Source organism: Balaenoptera acutorostrata, chromosome 2 (assembly GCF_949987535.1).
Source record: "Balaenoptera acutorostrata chromosome 2, mBalAcu1.1, whole genome shotgun sequence".
NCBI lineage: Eukaryota > Metazoa > Chordata > Mammalia > Artiodactyla > Balaenopteridae > Balaenoptera > Balaenoptera acutorostrata.
This window is the reverse complement of record NC_080065.1, coordinates 158,297,913-158,317,921: the sequence shown is the minus strand read 5'-3', so window position 1 is coordinate 158,317,921 and position 20,009 is coordinate 158,297,913. Positions and strand designations below refer to the sequence as shown.

The window sequence follows — 20,009 nt, the reverse complement described above, 5'->3', positions numbered from 1 at the left end:
GTACTCCACCTAATTAGTACTAGGTACACGGGGCAATGGAGATGGGCTGTGCATGGGGTGTGTACAGCCCTAAACCTAAGGTAGCAAGGAAAAACTGGATGGCGATGGCCAAGCAAAATGACCACTTTCCCTCAAAAACATGACTCCTCTGGAATTGACACTAAGAAAGTGATGACATCTGCACATTTTGGAAATAAAATAGAATTTTAGAATTTTACCAGGTTTTCTTCACATTAAGAATTAATTAGGTTAGAGAAGAGCTAACACCTATCCTTCTCAAACTCTTCCAAAATATTGCAGAGGGAGGAACACTCCCAAACTCATTCTACGAGGCCACCATCACCCTGATACCAAAACCAGACAAAGATGTCACAAAGAAAGAAAACTACAGGCCAATATCACTGATGAACATAGATGCAAAAATCCTCAACAAAATACTAGCAAACAGAATCCAACAGCACATTAAAAGGATCATACACCATGATCAAGTGGGGTTTATCCCAGGAATGCAAGGATTCTTCAATATACGCAAATCAATCAATGTGATACACCATATTAACAAATTGAAGGAGAAAAACCATATGATCATCTCAATAGATGCAGAGAAAGCTTTCGACAAAATTCAACACCCATTTATGATAAAAGCCCTGCAGAAAGTAGGCATAGAGGGAACTTTCCTCAACATAATAAAGGCCATATATGACAAACCCACAGCCAACATTGTCCTCAATGGTGAAAAACTGAAACCATTTCCACTAAGATCAGGAACAAGACAAGGTTGCCCACTCTCACCACTATTATTCAACATAGTTTTGGAAGTGTTAGCCACAGCAATCAGAGAAGACAAAGAAATAAAAGGAATCCAAATCGGAAAAGAAGAAGTAAAGCTGTCACTATTTGCAGATGACATGATACTATACATAGAGAATCCTAAAGATGCTACCAGAAAACTCCTAGAGCTAATCAATGAATTTGGTAAAGTAGCAGGATACAAAATTAATGCACAGAAATCTCTTGCATTTCTATACACTAATGACGAAAAATCTGAAAGTGAAATTAAGAAAACACTCCCATTTACCATTGCAACAAAAAGAATAAAATATCTAAGAATAAACCTACCTAAGGAGACAAAAGACCTGTATGCAGAAAATTATAAGACACTGATGAAAGAAATTAAAGATGATACAAATAGATGGAGAGATATACCATGTTCCTGGATTGGAAGAATCAACATTGTGAAAATGACTCTACTACCCAAAGCAATCTACAGATTCAATGCAATCCCTATCAAACTACCACTGGCATTTTTCACAGAACTAGAACAAAAAATTTCACAATTTGTATGGAAACACAAAAGACCCCGAATAGCCAAAGCAATCTTGAGAACAAAAAATGGAGCTGGGGGAATCAGGCTCCCTGACTTCAGACTATATTACAAAGCTTCAGTAATCAAGACAGTTTGGTACTCGCACAAAAACAGAAATATAGATCAATGGAACAGGATAGAAAGCCCAGAGATAAACCCACACACATATGGTCACCTTATCTTTGATAAAGGAGGCAAGCATATACAGTGGAGAAAAGACAGCCTCTTCAATAAGTGGTGCTGGGAAAATTGGACACGTACATGTAAAAGTATGAAATTAGAACACTCCCTGACACCATGCACAAAAATAAACTCAAAATGGATTAAAGACCTAAGTGTAAGAGCAGACACTATCAAACTCTTAGAGGAAAACATAGGCAGAACACTCTATGACATACATCACAGCAAGATTCTTTTTGACCCAGCTCCCAGAGAAATGGAAATAAGAACACAAATAAACAAATGGGACCTAATGAAACTTAAAAGCTTTTGCACAGCAAAGGAAACCATAAACAAGACCAAAAGACAACCCTCAGAATGGGAGAAAATATTTGCAAATGAAGCAACTGACAAAGGATTAATCTCCAAGATTTACAAGCAGCTCATGCAGCTCAATAACAAAAAAACGAACAACCCAATCCAAAAATGGGCAGAAGATCTAAATAGACATTTCTCCAAAGAAGATATACAGATGGCCTACAGACACATGAAAGAATGCTCAACATCATTAATCATTAGAGAAATGCAAATCAAAACTACAATGAGATATCATCTCACACCGGTCAGAATGGCCATCATCAAAAAATCTAGAAACAATAAATGCTGGAGAGGGTGTGGAGGAAAGGGAACACTCTTGCACTGTTGGTGGGAATGTAAATTGATATAGCCACTATGGAGGACAGTATGGAGGTTCCTTAAAAAACTACAAATAGAACTACCATACGACCCAGCAATCCCAATACTGGGCATATACCCTGAGAAAACCATAGGTCAAAAAGAGTCATGTACCAAAATGTTCATTGCAGCTCTATTTACAATAGCCAGGACATGGAAGCAACCTAAATGTCCATCGACAGATGAATGGATAAAGAAGATGTGGCACATATATACAATGGAATATTACTCAGCCATAAAAAGAAATGAAATGGAGCTATTTGTAATGAGGTGGATGGAGTTAGAGTCTGTCATACAGAGTGAAGTAAGTCAGAAAGAGAAAAACAAATACAGTATGCTAACACATATATACGGAATCTAAGGGAAAAAAAAAAAAAAGGCCATGAAGAACTTAGTGGCAAGACGGGAATAAAGACACAGACCTACTAGAGAATGGACTTGAGGATATGGGGAGGGGGAGGGGTAAGATGTGATAGGGTGAGAGAGTGGCATGGACATATATACACTACCAAATGTAAAATAGATAACTAGTGGGAAGCAGCCGCATAGCACAGGGAGATCAGCTCGGTGCTTTGTGACCACCTAGAGGGGTGGGATGGGGAGGGTGGGAGGGAGGGAGATGCAAGAGGGAAGAGAAATGGGAACATATTGTATATGTATAACTGATTCACTTTGTTATAAAGCAGAAGCTAACACACCATTGTAAGGCAATTATAATTCAATAAAGATGTTTAAAAAAAAAAAGAATTAATTAGGAACATGATTCTATTTATTTGACATTGTGGGAAAGGCAAAAGTACAGGGACAAAGTGGTTGCCAGGAGTTGGGGGTGGAGGGAGAGGCTGACTATAAAGGAACGGGGGGAAATCTGGGGGGTGATCAAACTGTTCCGTACCTTGATTGTGGTGGTGGTGGTTTCATGATTATGTGCATTCGTCAAAACTCAAAGAAGTGTACACTTAAAGAGGGGTGAATTTTACTGTTATGCCTCGATAAACATGACCTTTGAAAAAAGAATCAATTCAGAGAGCAGAATGATTTCGAGGCAACAGTAAAGACAAGCTTTTGTAGCACTGCTGGCTTAACAGCATTATAATGCTCATGTAGTACTTTAAAACAAAGTAAAAAAACACAAACAAACAAAACAACAACATGGCAAGCAGTGTGACAGAAAACCTTAGTTCTTCTTAAGAAATGAGGCACAGACTTCCCTGGTGGCGCAGTGGTTGAGAATCCTCCTGCCAATGCAGGGGACATGGGTTTGACCCCTGGTCCAGGAAGATCCCACATGCCGCGGAGCAACTAAGCCCGCAAGCCACAACTACTGAGCCTGCGTGCCACAACTACTGAAGCCCGTGCACCCTAGAGCCTGCATGCTGCAACTACTGAGCCCACGCACCCAGAGCCCGTGCTCCACAACAAGAGAAGCCACTGCCTGAGAAGCCCGCGCACCACAACGAAGAGTAGCCCCTGCTCGCCGCAACTAAAGAAAAGCCTGCGTGCAGTAACAAAGACCCAACGCAACCAAAAATAAAATTTAAATAAATAAATAAATAAAAAAGAAATAAGACACAAGTGACACAATCATTTTCAGAAATCTGATTTTTGAAAATTCTGTTAGATACATAAATAATTTTTTCTTTACTCGTGTTAATGTATCACTTTAAATTAAAGGATTTTATCTTATTCCAGTTATCAACCTAGCTTTGGAAAAGGTGCAAGGGCTACATGCTTCTGCCAGAAATGGCCTTTTTAAAAAGGCCTTTGCTCCATGAGGCCAAGCTAAAATTACTGGCTCACAAAGACGACCCTAGTATGGCTGGGAACACCTCAACACAGGCAGCACCAACCCAAACACTCCCATCTTCCTATGAATGTCAAGAACTGGCGTCCCACATTTAAGTCTACCCCAGCCCAAAGTATAAGGGAAACATTTTCACATACAGCTTCCTCAGGCAACCCATCCCCTGACACTTTGATATGCTCCCTCAGGTGGCCTAGATTTCTGGCAAAACACTGTCTCTCTCATTTAATGTACTCACGTATTTCACTCACAGATGTTTCATTTGAGGCTTCTAAGAACTGGGTAGGAAGAGGTTATTAACCCTATTTACAAAAAGAAACATGCTCATGGAGGGTTTAAGTGATTTGGCAGAGCTGGGACTGGCTCAGGCCCCATGACTCCAGCTCCAAATGGACTTCCCGCTTTGCCTGTGCCTACCCTACCTAGTTAAATGGTCTAAACAGATTTTTTTCCCCACATATATTCCATGTTAAATCCAAAGAGTCATTAGGATTTGGATTTCTTCTCTCCCACCCAAATTAATAACCAGTTTTATTTACTTACATATGTTCAGCACTTTCCCAAAAAAAGTATTTAAGGGTTATCAGTTTTCTTTGACCTAATATTCTAGTATTTTCTAATAGCATACACCATGAACTCACAATAACACACACACACACACAATGGATTTGTTAAAATCATCTGCCTTTCAATACAGAGACTACTGTGATCAAGTAGAATGCAGGAAAATTATATTCCCAGATCACCGGTCTTGCATTTAAGGTGATTAAATATTTCTCGAAGTGTGTTCTGAGGAACACTATTACTATAAAATATGTCTTCAATCCCAAGTGGGTTCTGTGGTCAAATAAATTTTAAGAAACTCTTGTCCTGAATCTTTCTCTTGCCAAGTCACAGTACACATAAGATCAGAAGACCGAGAAATCATGACAGTAAATAAACCCACTCAACTCTAAGTTGCATGAAGATAAGGATCATGTCTATTTTGTTCATCTCTGCATAGCCAAAAATCTAGTACACACAGTGCCTAACACAAAATTAGGCCCCTCCCCACAATTTTTTTTAAACAAATGATTTGTTTAATGTAACATTTCCCATGGAGCCTTTTCCATTTTCTTTTCATTTGCTGGATCACCATATTGATCTAACTCATTCCTTTCTGACACAGTTACCAAAACATAGTCAAAAAGGCCTAAAATTCTGATCACACATCTTTGGTTAGTGCAGATTACTACCATTAAGCTGGTAAAGTCAATCATGAAAATCCTTAGTAGGGATTACAAAATAAACTCTCATTCTGGGAGCCTAATTCTTAGCCTTACAACCATGTAATTCCATGACCCCAAACAGTTGTAGCCTGTCCACAGAATAGGCTCTATTAAAACTTGGGAGCAAGTCCAGAGTAGAGACTGAAACTCCATTTTACACCTTTCCTGGAGCTTTGTAGGCTCAGGCACTGTTGTAGCCAACTGCCAAGAAACAGCATCAAGGGAGCTAGTCATCACAAAAGGGCCTTTGTAAACTGCTGCAAATTAAACCAATCAACCCACTCTAAAACTAGCACTCTGAAGAAACTATAACTATCCCACTTTTCTGCTTCAAAGAATTTCTTCTTGACTCTCACCAATAACTCACATTTGTATTCTTAAAGTCACTTGTTTAGCTCTTTCTTCCAAGAAGGGAAATTTTCATTAGCAAATGTGAATAAGCCCCCAAAATACCATAAAATATCATTGATTTGTGGATAAAGCATGTCATTCGTTGACATTTGTGAGAAGTGTCCAAGTAATACTAACCAAAGAGGATTTACTTCAAGTCAACTGGAAGTGAGTGAATTAAATGCCATCCAAACATTTAGCATTGTTAAATAGTGCCAAGAGGAGGGCTTCACCCTGCCAAATGCCAGCTAACACATCTCTGTTTAAAGCACTGTTGGTTGCTTAACACCAACAAACTCACAAATCAGGGCTCTCCCCCCCACCCCCGATGAGAGTCAAAAGGCTGAGAAAATGGAAATGAGGGTCAACTTATCAAGTGGTTTCTCTTCATGGACCTACTCATCTCTCAACACATTTATCCACGTGAAATCAAGTCAAAAGATCAAGGATGAACTTAAACTGGAGTTAAAAGTCAAGGAAAAGCAGGAATTCCCTGGCAATCCAGTGGTTAGGACTCCACGCTCTCATTGTCGAGGCCCAGATTCAATCCATGGTCAGGGAACTAAGATCCCACCAAAAAAAAAAAAGTCAAAGAAAAGCAAAACTACAACCGGAAGTGGAATAAACAGTATAGTCCTTGCCTGCCTTGCTTGGTGATAGTGGGATTTACCGACTCCCTCAGATTTATATATTCCTTTTAGCACCAGCTGGTAAAGGCATTTTCTTCCCCACACTTTCCACTTCCTAGTTATCACCCTAGTTATCACTCCTTGTCTCAACCCTTACCTTCCCTCCTACCCTAATTCTAAATATGGGACTCAAAACAATAGGACTGACCTGTCAGGTTTTAAGGACCACTCATGGAGAGCACTCTGGTCTCCCTATGGGAGGGAGCTATACAACTTACTGCTAACTGCAAAGATAGTTTGAAACACCTCAAAGCAGATTTCATTAACTTGTTGAGAGAAAAGTTTTCCTGCTAAGTAGAAAAGACAATTGTTCTGTCTAGACTATACTGAGTGCTAAAGTAAACCAAAGAAAAGGCATAAACCCTTTTCCTCCACCTTTTCCTTACTTGAAAATCCACTCAAGTCAAACAACTTAATTGTATCAAATGCATAAATCATTTGTGCAATAGAAAGATTTCACTAAGAGGAAAGTCTCTGGGCAATAATATGCTTCACTGGCTACAATATAGCTACTATGGCTGAAAAACCTTTCTGAAAATTAAATACCAATGTTTATACTGCCCGAAATTCCAACAATGAAAGGGCTCTCTTTGACAATTTATATTTTTCTTAATAACTTGGTCTTTTATGTAGAAGTTATAGTACCAACATTATTTTTGAAGAAAATAACTTAGGCTTAAATGTGAAGATCTTCACTTCTTTGTGCATTTAACTGTGTGCCACTTGGCAACACCATTTTCATAAATAAACTGCACAAGCCAACAGTGGCAAGAGCCCAACCATGTACATGCTGAAGTGAACCAGTTCCCCACAGGTTTCATTTTCTTTCTCCCTTTTTTTTATATGCACTGTATATAAATAGAGCAGAGACTCCTTCATGCTCATTAAATTATAGCATGTATTTTTCTTCAGTGGAAAAATACTGTGCAAATGAAAGATGCAGCAGACACAAAGAAAAAGCTCTCTTTTACATTATTCATTAAGTAGCCTTTGTTGGTTATTAGGGATGAGTAATATAAACCATCATTGCTTGGTTCACCATTCTAGGGACTCCAAACACACCTCAATTATAACAGAGGGACACATGCAGAAATAGGAATATTTTTTAAACCAATCAATTTTGGCATCTTTGCACAGCTGCTCAAGAGAGTGACAGATCACTTAACATAAGATAAATTAAGAAGAAGCCCTCGAGGAATCAGCATATGAACTACACATGAGCAAGAGTGATTATTTTAGAGCTGTTTGAATAGATAAAAGCAATTACATATCCAAGTCAAGACACTAACTCATTTAATCCCCAGACTAAGACAAAGAAAGCATCCACAGCAAAACTTTCTATTTCAAGAGAGTAGCAAAAAGTCAATTCAGTAAGCCTCCAAGCACTACAATACCTGGTTCAGAGAAAGTGTCACTGATGTCATCATCCTTGTCATCTTCATAATCCTCTTCCTCTTCTTCCTCTTCCTCGTTTTCAGAAAGTTCGTGCTCGCTGCCAAATCCTTCATCATGGTCCTCATCGTCAACATCTTCCTCGTCCTCCTCGTCTTCTTCAGGACTGCATTTGGTTGGCTGTTCACCCAAGTTGTCGGACACAAAAAGGGAATAATTGTGCTCTTCTTTTTTCTGGGATGAATCTGAGACCGATGTGCTGGCAGAAAGGCTGCTACTCTCTCCTGCTGCAATCGACACAGGCCCCTCCTGGGGCAGGGGACTGAGTAATAGTTCCTGGGTTTCTTTAAAAGGCAAAGCTGGAGTGGCATGGCCCTGCAGAGGCTCCGTCCCTTTTTTCTCTGGTCTTTTGGCTACGGCTCCACAGTAGCAGGTGTTCTCCTTTGCTGAATCTGCATGAACCTGGCTCAATAGAGGCCGGCTCTGCTGCACTGGGTTGATCTTTACCTTTGCCTTTTTCACATAGTCTTTACATTCAACATGAAAGTTCACTTTTTCATTATGATACATGTTGGTCTTCACCATGATTTGTGTGCTTGAAGTGGGTTTACTTGCTTTTTGGACACAGTCTGACAAAGGGACCTCAGCCTGAAGAGTCTTAGAAGAACACACAGGAGCAGCTGCTCTGCTTGCGATCTTTTTACCAGGGAATGATGAGGGCAAGGGATTTTGTTTGACACTGAAAAGTGAATCAGGGTAATAAAGGGAATCAGAAACAGACTGAGAGTCCTCACTATTAAGCTGGGCCAAAGTTGGAGTTTTACTTATGACCTCTTCATCTTGGTAAGGGCTAGAAAAGTCATCAAGACCCAAGTAATCCACTTCTTTTGTTCCCCAGATGTCACAGCTGGTTAGTTTGGTGTACTTCGTTAAGTCTTCACAGTATGTATCCCACTGTTCCCAGTTTGAGGTTAAAGCACCCTCGTTATCCAGGACATCTGTGAAAGACTCCAGATTTTCAATGTCTTTGCAGTCCTCCAAAGAAAGGAAGTTGTCTCTAGGATTTTGCTGGTAGTTCATCTCTCTATCCTGAGAAAGGTTTAAAAAAAAAAAAAAATCACATACCATAATTGAGGAAAGAGTTATTTACCTCCATACTCACTTTCATGTATCAAATTGATAAATCAGTACTCAACCTCTGGTCTGCTTTTACGATAAAGACTACTTACATGACACTCTACCATTCCATTTAATATCATTTCCTCGGGCAAGGAAAAAAAAAAAAGGGAAAATATGTCCCCTGAGAAACTTAGGTATGGTTCAGGGCTCTTGAACTTCACTGTAAACACTCTTCCCGAAAAAAAGTTTACATTTCCTGATCTTTAACTTAGAAGGATTTTGGGACCTTCTCAGAAACAAGCTTCAGTTATAAAGCAAATAACGAAGGCCTTACCTTCATCACAGAATATGTCTTCTTAAGTGAGAATTTAAACAGAGGTGAAGAGCAATCCAAAGAGAGGTGCAACTCAGCCACAGAAAGATAAGATCTTTGGTAAGACCTGGTAACAACTCTTGGGCATGGGAAAGTACTTTAACTCCTCATGAGTAGAGAGATGATTTTTTAAATGTCACTAAGACTATGCAGCCATTAAAAGGAATGCAGTTAAGCTCTAATGTACTAGGATGAAAGGCCACTTACCATGTTTTTATGTTAAAAAGAGTTAAGTTACAGAATACTGTATCAATGATATGTCATCCAATTTTAAATATTCATATATTTATATATGCATAGAAAAACTCTGTTAGTGGTAATTATCTCTGGGGAAAAGGTTTGGTGGGTGGAGGCTCAGGAAGAAAATGAGGAAATTTTCAGTTTTCCAGTTTGTTTTTGTTCTGTTTTGATTTCTCCATTTGTTTGTGGGGTTTTGGTTTTTTTTTTTTTTTTTGGTTGCATGTACGTCTCTGTGTGTTTTAACACCTTTACTGAAGTATAGTTTACATACCACAAAATTCACCTCTCTTTAGTGTACAACTCAATAATTTTTAGCAAATTAACAGATTTGTGTTAGTTTTCCAGTTTTTATATACCTCCGTGTTTCTTAAGTTGCATGTAATTTAAATTATTCTTAAAGTCTTTTTCTTAAGAATCTTAAGTGTCTATTTACCTTGAGAATAAATGATTAGTATATTCAGATGTTGCTTGGAATTGCTACCTTTGTCTCACATTCTCTGTGTCATCTGCCTTGCTCAATGTTATCATTCCCAAATATCCCAGCTGCAAAGTCCTTTAGCAGTTAGGCATATTAAAAAGACGGCTTCTATCTTCATCGTCAAAAACTAAACTTAAGGATATTTAGATAACCTTTCCTCTCACTATTTTCAATGGGTTCACACACCCTTCTAAAATACCAGACTGACAGTGACAAGAATAAAATTTGGCCTGATTACATCATTTTTTCTTTTTAGACATTTATAAATAAAAAAAGTATACAACACCTTTACCTCAAATCGATTAAAGCAGAATCCAAGAAAATGTTACTTACCAGTTCATACATGAAATCTGGATCTGAACTGTTTGCTAAGAGATCTGTGCTCATCAGAGTCTGTTCTGAAAAGGTGTGGCTTCGAAAGGCATCCCCAAAAGGCGGATCCATTCCGCTTACACTAGGCTACAACAGAGTGATTTTAATTTTGGAAAGTTAATGACTGCTTCGAGACCAGTTTATTACACACAAGCCCCACCCCCACACCTACTAAATAATTATCTTCAAAACTATTTTGTATTTTTTCCTGCTTTTTAATTTTAGTACATTTGAAATATCTAACTAACGTTAAACTATGGACTTATATTAGGAAAATAACTAAGATGCATCAAACATTGGAAAAGGAATAGACTGGAAGTTGTTAATTATACCTAACTTCTAAAAACTAAAGCTTATTTAGCCACCAGAGTCAGCATGTAGTACCTAATGAGTACTTTTATTTATTAGCTATGTAACATTTCTTCAAATCCACCTCTAACAACACTCGCTGTTCTAACTCCAGAAAGTGGAGAATCCCCTGCCATTTCTTGGGGTCTGCAGAGGTAGCAAGACAGTCTCTATACTCCTAAATGAGATAGCAAGACAGTCTCTATACTCCTAAATGAGTTCAATGTCTTATTTCCCAAAACAAGTGGAAGACCATTTGGGCATCTCTAGTCCAACAAATGCCTCCAGGAACGTGATGGAGACAGGATCAGCCAAATATCAAAAAATCTGCTGAGTGAGGCCACTAACTGGGGCATGAACTCAGTAGCCTTAATCCTGATCCCTGAGAAGGGTACAATTTCTATGATAAATAAGAAAGGGAGAAAAAAAGACTCGGCACCCAGAGTTGATGCTCCTTCTTTTCTCTTCATCCCCCTCCCCCTTTACCATTTCAAGGTCTAAACAAATCACTTCAGAGTGAAGTTTGGGCTAGGACTACTAAAGTGACCCAAACAAGTCTAAGTCCTCACTTTGAAATCTAACTTGGATAAAAGAAGAAGATGGGAAAGAATACAAATTCCCTGTTTGCCTTTTTGTTCTTCTCTTGCAAGTTTCTGGCAAAACTTTAAAAATTATATTAGTCTACTTGCTTATATTTCTCTATTCATATACCTTCTACCTACCACAGACTGACCCCTTTTCACACACTCTTTCACCATGTTTTCCTTCATGGGTACTTCCCATCCCATTCTTTTCTTTCTCTAATTTTCTGCAAGCTTGCCAGGTTGCAAGCTCAAAGTAAGTGTTTTATAGACCTAAATTCAAGTATTCAATAAATAGCGAATGAAACTTTGAATGGGAAAGAACTCAAAATGGGTGTCTGCAGTCCACTTGGTATAGTGGTTGGGGTGGAGGGAGGCCACCGGTCTTTTTACTACCAGCTAGCAAACCCCCTTTTCTTTGCCTCTGCTGCCTGCCTCCAAATCACTGGACCATCTCGGCAAGTTGCTGATTTCCCGTGCTCGAGGCACAGTTCTGCCTGGCCCCACATAAAGCCACCTTAGAGTCCCTGCCCTTTCATTATTTCTAGGTTTCTCCCCAGCATAAAAAGGGGAGGGATAAGACCTAACCACTGGAGGGGGAAGGGAAGACGTTTGGATATGCAGAATAGGGACTAACAGGACTTCATTTATTGTTCCAGTGATTGCCTCAAACCAGAACTGAGCAATTCAAAATAGTTACCATAATATAAATAGATACAGTCATCCTTAGACACGTTGTGTGGGAGGTAGAGGTATATATGTATATGTGTGTGTGTGTGTGTGTGTGTGTGCGTGCGCGTGCGCGTGTGAAAGAGAGAAAGGCTGAAGTCCCTCACCATTTCCTCCTAACTGAATTCAATGGGCATGAAGGGAAAGGAACAATTGGGAAACTAGAAGAAGATAGAGGGGATGGAAATGGGCTTTCTGTGGCAGATTAATTTTCAGGGGAGTTAGTTAAGCCCCCATAAAAGCCAGCACCTCTGGTACCTTCTAACCACTTTTTTCTTCACATTGTTCCCTGTGTCAACCTCACTAAATTTCAAAGCTATAGCAAAGGAAGGACATGTATTCAAAACCAGTTGAGATCAGAAGCAAAATGTCTTTAAAAGATAGTATAGCAAGTTGTGTTAAGATTCAGAGAACTTACTGAACCAACTGCAGTGGGAAAATATAAAACTCTGCACCTTACCTGAGGCATTTCCAAGCCCAGATCCTGTGAGTCCGATCCCAAACTTCTTTTTTTTCTCGTTTGTAAATTCCTTTCCAGCTTTACTTTTAATTTCAAGATCAAAGATGATTTTCACAATAAACAGCAGGTTTCCCAGAATGCCTTCAATTCAACTGCTTGGATCACTGTTGTTGTTTTTTTAATAATTCTGTGCGAATCTGTCAACAACACAAAGTAACTTCACTGAAAGCCACTAAAAACAAGTTTACCTTTCAAAAATAACATTAACAAAGAACACTTTAAAGGAATAAGTACTGTGATTGTACTATCAAGAATTTGGCCATTTTTTAGTACCAACTATTCTGAAATTCACCATCCCTCCCTTTATTTGTTTCTACAATAGGACTGGTCAATAACCAACTGGCAATATAAAAAAAAAAAAAAAAAAAAAAAAGCTGACAAAATTAACATAGGCCTGGGACTTCCCTGGCAGTCCAGTGGTTAAGACTCCATGCTTCCAATGCAGGGGGCGCAGGTTCGATTCTCTGGTTGGGGAACTAAGATCCCACATGCCCCGTGGCACAGCCAAAAGGAAAAAAAAAATTAACACATGCCCATCTTCCTGTGATCTAAAAATGTATTTTACTTAAGGTTAAAATAAACCTCCCATTCGCTTCATGTTTTGTATGAGAAAACATAATGTCTCAGCAATTCCATCTACTGTATAATCATTACCACTAAGTGAACCTACATTTTATATCTCATAAATCTACAAGAAGAGCAATGAATATGTATCACCAATAACAGAATTTAACATATCCTCTACATTACATAAAATCACGTTCATAACGGTATATGCAACATTACTCTTCGAGTTATAAGTGAAATCTGTCCTTGAAGTAAGAATTATTCCAGTAAGCTCTGAACATGTGTATCTTGAGAGGGGAAACAGGGACCACTACTTTGCAGAGTGGTTTCAAGGGTTAAATTAAATGACTGCAAGTCACCTGGCGCAGGGTCTTGACTGTGGTAGAAACTGACAGGTTAGTTCCCCTTTCCCTCCTCTGTGAAGGCTTTAATCAAGAAGAACTAAACAGGGCCTTCCCTGGTGGCGCAGTGGTTGAGAATCTGCCTGCCAATGCAGGGGACACGGGTTCGAGCCCTGGTCTGGGAAGATCCCACATGCCGCGGAGCAGCTGGGCCCGTGAGCCACAACTACTGAGCCTGCGCGTCTGGAGCCTGTGCTCTGCACAAGAGAGGCCGCGATAGTGAGAGGCCCGCGCATCGTGATGAAGAGTGGCCCCCCACTTGCCACAACTAGAGAAAGCCCTCGCACAGAAATGAAGACCCAACACAGCCATAAATAAAAAAATTAAAAAAAAAAAAAAAGAAAAGAAAACAGAGAACTGGAGAAAACAGTGGGAAGGAAGCTATCAAAAACTGATATTGAACAGTTCATGGAACTGAATAATAATAGCTAACATTTAAAGAAAAAAAAAAAAAAAAGAAGAACTGAACAGCTATACCCACTTCATCATCTCTTCCTAGATAAGTGGTCCTCAAAGTGTGATCCCAGGACCAGCAGCATCAGCATCAACCTGGAAATCTGTTACTAATGCAATTCTTGGGCTCCAGACCAGACCTACTAAAGCAGAAATTCTGAGAGTAGAGCCCAGTAATGTGTTTTAACAAGCGCTCAGGGTGATTCTGCTCCTCTCTAAAATCTGAGAACCTCTGCTTTAAACTGAACTCCTTGCTCTTATTCATTCTAGATGCAGTATCATTTCTTAGACTGATGTAAAGAGCCAACTTAAGCTACGCTGCCCTCTGTAGTTAACACATTCTCTGGCATAGACCTGTGAAGTGATACATTACATCAATTTCAGAGACCTCTTGCTGAACGAATAAGAGAGAGTCAACAAGGATGCAATAATTGTTCTACTCAATTAGATTAATAAATTGACTGTCATCTGCATTTCCTAGATCTTTGCTGGGCTCTTCCCTCTAGTGGGCTGTCATTCTCAGTGCACTGTTCTAGCCTAGGAAACACCCTCAAGTGCCCAACCTGGGCCCAGAAACAGAATTAACTATGTGTCTCAATCCAGTGCTACAGTTTAAATGGACTGATGCCTGCTTGTGCCAAAGGCTAGTTCTGGCCCAATTCCTCCTTGGACATACTGCTGACACGTACTCTCAGTCCTAACTCTTCCCATGATTCCTGTGAGAAACAAGGTCAGTTGCCTTTTCCAGACCTATTACTTAGACCCCCCCCCAAAAACCAAATTATTCAAGTGATGCATTCAACAAAGTGGACTAGTATAATCCTGGTCTATAACGTTGGATCTGGGAGAAAAGTTTGATACTCTCTAAAACCTGAAACTTATCCTTTCTAGCAACAGGGTTGAAGAATCAAGAAGAGATTGAGTTCTCTTCTACATATATACTTTGGCATATATTTATTGGCAACCACTATAGACACCATGTACCAACAGCTTGCTTTATCAGGAAAACACTGGACAAAAAAAGGGCTAAGTTCTAGTCACTGCTCTCACTTGCAAACTCGACAATACTGGGTAGGTCAATCTTTCTAAAACTCATTTTTCTCATCTATGTAAAGAAAATAATATTACTCCTGGCTACCAAATTTCCTAAGCCATAAAACTTCCATACAAATACAAATATTTATGTAAAACAGTATTTTAAACACTTGGCATCGAAACAAATTTGTCAATGCAGTTAGCAAAAAGAGCACTTGTTTGGAGGACAAGAGACCTGGATTCCAGTTTTGATTCCATAATTAAAACTAAATAGGAGAGTGGCCAAGATGGCAAAGTAGAAGGACCTTAAGCTCATCAACTCTCACAAGCACACCAAAATCACAACAATCTGCAGAACAATCATTGTTGAAAAAGACTGAAACCTACCAGAAAAGATCCTCTACAGCTAAAGACATAAAGATAGAACCATGAGACTGGTAGGAGGTGTGGACTTACAATATAATCAAATCCCATATCCCCCAGGTAGGTGAACCCCAAACTGGAGAATAATTATATTATAGAGGTTTCCCCACAGGAGTAAGAGTTCTGAGCCCCATATCAGGGCCCCCAGTCTGGGGGTGTGGCAACAGGAACAGGAGCCCCTAGAGCATTTAGCTTTGAGGGCCAGCGGGGCTTGACTGCGGAAGCTCACAGGATGAAATAAGACTTCATTCTTAAAGGGGGCACACAAAATCTCACGCACACCAGGACCAAAGACAAAAGCAGTAATTTCAGAGGAGCCTGGGCCAGACCTACCTGTTGGTCTTGCAGGGTCTCCTGGGAAGGTGGGGGGCAGCTGTGGCCCACCCTGGGGACGCAGACACTGGTGGCAGATACATGGGGGAGGCTAATATATTGGCACCAAGACCTGGTCGCACCCAACAGCCTGTAGGCTCCAGTGCTGGGATACCTCAGGCCAAGCAACAAACTGGGTGTGGACACAGCCCTACCAGTCAGCAGACAGGTTGCCTAAAGACTTCCTGTCCACAGCTGCCTCTAAACACAGCCCTAAACATGGCCCTGCCCACCAGAATACAAAGACCCAGCTCCACCTACCAGGAGGCAGGCATGGGCCCCTCCCACCAGGAAGCCTGCACAAGCCCCTGGACCAATCTCACCCACCAGGGAAACAAACAAAATTAAAGAATACAATAACTGAAATGAAAAACACACTAAAAGGAACCAACAGTAGACTAAATGAAGGAGAAGAATGGATCCATGAGCTGGAATACAGAATAGTGGAAATCACTGCTGCCAAACCAAAAGAAGAAAAAAGAATGAAAAGAAATGAGGACAGCTTGAAACCTCTGGGACAACGTCAAGCATGCTAATATTCACATTATAGGGGTCCCAGAAGAAGAAGAAAGAGAGAAAGAACCTGAGAAAATATCTCAAGAGATAATAGCTGAAAACTTCCCTAACCTAGGAAAGGAAATAGTCGCCCAAGTCCAGGAAGTGCAGAGTCCCATACAGAATTAACCCACAGGGGAATACACCACAACACACTGTAATCAAAAGGACAAAAATTAAATATAAAGAGAGAATATTAAAAGCAACAAGGGAAAAGCAACAAATAACAAACAGGAGAACTCCCATAAGGCTATCAGCTGATTTTTCAGCAGAAACTCTGCAGGCCAGAAAGGAGTGGCACAATATACTTAAAGTGATGAAAGAGAAAAACCTACAACCAAGAATACTCTACCTAGCAAGGCTCTCTTTCAATTTTGATAGAGAAGTCAAAAGCTTTACAGACAAGCAAAAGCTAAAAGATTTCAGCACCACCAAACCAGCTTTACAACAAATGCTAAAGGGACTGCTCTAGGTGGAAAAGAAAAGACCACAACTAGAAACAAGAAAATTACAAAACAGAAAATCTCACTGAGAAAGGCAAACATACAATAAAGGTAGGAAATCATCCACACACAAAGCTAGTAGGGAGGTTAAAAGATAAAAGTAGTAAAATCTGGACTTCCCTGGTGGTGCAGTGGTTAAGAATCCACCTGCCAATGCAGGGGACATGGGTTCGAGCCCTGGTCCAGGAAGATCCCATGTGCCGCGGAGCAACTAAGCCCGTGCGCCACAACTACTGAAGCCTGTGCACCTAGAGCCCATGCTCTGCAACAAGAGAAGCCACCGCAGTGAAAAGGCTGTGCACCGCAAAGAAGAGTAGCCCCTGGTCGCCACAACTAGAGAAAGCCCGTGCACAGTAACGAAGACCCAACGCAGCCCAAAATAAATAAATAAATAAACAAATTTTTAAAAAAATAGTAAAATCATTTGTATCCAACAATAAGCAGTTAAGGGATACACAAAACAACTAGATGTAAAATATAAAATCAAAAACAGTAATCATCAGGGGAGGAGAATACAAATTCAGGGTATCTAAAATGCGTTTGAAATTAAGAGATCAGCAACTTAAAATAAGCACGTATAAATATAGACTCCTATACAAAAACTTCATGGTAACCGCAAAACAAAAATGCATAATCGATATACATGCAAAACAGAAAAAGAAATCCAAACATAACACTAAAGTTAGTCACCAAATCCCAACAAGAAAACAAAGAATGGGGGGAAAAAACCTACAAAAACAAATCCAAAACAATTAACAAAATGGCAATAGGAACATACATATCGATAACTACCTTAAATGTAAATGAACTAAATGCTCCAACCAAAAGACACATACTGGCTGAATGGATACAAAAACAAGACCCATATATTTGCTGCCTACAAGAGACTCACTTCAGATCTAGAGACACATACAGACTGAAAGTGAGGGGATGGAAAAAGATATTGCATGCTAATGGAACTCAAAAGAAAGCCAAAGTTGCAATACTTACATCAGGCAAAATAGACTTTAAAATAAAGACTGTTATAAGAGACAAAAAAGGACACTACGTAATGGTCAAAGGATCAATCCAAGAAGAAGATATAACAATTGTAAATATATATGCACCCTACATAGAAGCACCTCAATATATAAAGCAAATGTTACACAACAGTGTTACACAACAGTGGGGGACTTTAACACCCCACTTACATCAATGGATAGATCATCCAGACAGAAAAGCAATAAGGAAACACAGGCCTTAAATGGCACATTAGACCAGATGGACTTAGCTCATATTTATAGGGCATTCCATCCGAAAGCAGCAGAATACACATTCTTCTCAAGTGCACATGGAACATTCTCCAGGACAGATCACGCGCTGGGCAACAAAAGCAAGCCTCTGTAAATTTAAGAAAACTGAAACTGTATCAACCATCTTTTCTGACCACAACACTATGAGGCCAGAAATCAACTACATGAAAAAAATTGCAAAAAACACAAACACGTGGAGGTTAAACAATACACTACTAAACAACCAATGGATCACTGAAGAAATCAAAGAGGAAATAAAAAAATACCTAGAGACAAATGAAAATGAAAACATAACAAGCCAAAACCTATGAGATGCAGCAAAAGTAATACTAAGAGGGAAGTTTATAGCAATAAAGCTTACCTCAGGAAACAAGAAAAATCTCAAATAAACCACCTAACTTTATGCCTAAAGCAACTAAAGAAGAACAAACAAAACTCAAAGTTAGTAGAAGGAAAGAACGCATAAAGATCAGAAGAAGTAAATGAAATAGAGACTAAGAAAACAACAGAAAAGACCAACAAACTAAAAGCTGGTTCTTTGAAAAGATGAACAAAATTGATAAACCTTTGGCCAGACTCATCAAGAAAAAAGGGAGGGACTTCCCTGGAAGCGCAGTGGTTAAGAATCCACCTGCCAACGCAGGGGACACGGGTTCAAGCCCTGGTCTGGGAAGATCCCACACACCGTGGAGCAACTAAGCCCGTGCGCCACAACTACTGAGCCTGTGCTCTAGAGCCCGCAAGCCACAACTACTGAGCCCATGTGCCACAACTACTGAAGCCGCGCACCTAGACCCCATGCTCCGCAACGAGAGAAGCTACCACACTGAGAAGCCCATGCACTGCAACGAAGAGTAGCCCCCACTCGAGGCAACTAGAGCAAGTCCACACGCAGCAACAAAGACCCAAAGCAGCCATAAATTAATTAATTTTTAAAAAGAAAAAGAAAAAAAGGAGAGGGCCCAAATCAATAAAGTCAGAAATGAAAAAGGAAAAGTTACAACCAACACCACAGAAATACAAAGGATAAGAGACGACCATGAGCAACCGTACACCAATAGAATGGACAACCTAGAAGAAATGTACAAATTCTTAGAAAGGTACAATTTCCTAAAACTGAACCAGACAGAAATAGAAAATATGAACAGACTAATTACCAGTACTGAAATTGAATCACTAGTTAAAAAACTCCCAACAAGCAAAAGTCCAGGACCAGATGGCTTCACAAGCAAATTCTACCAAACATTAAGAGAAGAGTTAACACTTACCCTTCTGAAACTATTCAAAAAAATTGCAGAGGAAGGAACACTTCCAAACTCATTCTATGAGGCCACTATTACCCTGATACCAAAACCAGACAAAGATATCACAAAAAAAGAAAATTACAGGCCAGTATCACCAATGAACATAGACGCAAAAATCCTCAACAAAATAGTAGCAAACGAAGTCCAACAATACATTAAAAGGATCATACACCATGATCAAGTGGGACTTATCCCAGGGATGCAAGGATTTTTCAATATCCACAAATTAATTCAGTGTGATACACCACATTAACACACTGAATAAAAACCATATGATCATCTCAGTAGATGCAGAAAAAGCTTTTGATAAAATTCAACATCCATTTATGATAAGAACTCTTCAGAAAGTGGGCATAGTGGGAACAAACCTCAACATAATAAAGGCCATATATGACAAACCCACATCTAACATCATACTCAATGGTGAAAAGTTGAAAGCATTTCCTCTAAGATCAGGAACAAGACAAGGATGCCCACTCTCACCACTTTTATTCAACATAGTTTTGGAAGCCCTAGCCACAGCAATGAGGAAGAAAAAAAA

General features: G+C 39.6%; 1 protein-coding gene across 3 annotated transcripts in view; it reads right to left on the bottom strand.

Moving 5' to 3' along the window:
* The window catches only part of CREBRF (CREB3 regulatory factor), a 65,147-nt gene that overhangs the window by 26,249 nt on the left and 18,889 nt on the right, over nt 1–20,009 (bottom strand). For all 3 annotated transcript variants that reach the window (XM_007190314.3, XM_057541140.1, XM_007190315.2), the window contains exons 2-4: nt 12,504–12,700; nt 10,347–10,472; nt 7,806–8,892 (exon numbers count right to left, since the gene is read on the bottom strand). In XM_007190314.3, coding sequence (XP_007190376.1) covers nt 7,806–8,892; nt 10,347–10,472; nt 12,504–12,512 — 1,222 coding nt within the window. In that variant the 5' untranslated portion in view covers nt 12,513–12,700. The remainder of the gene's footprint in view (nt 1–7,805; nt 8,893–10,346; nt 10,473–12,503; nt 12,701–20,009) is intronic.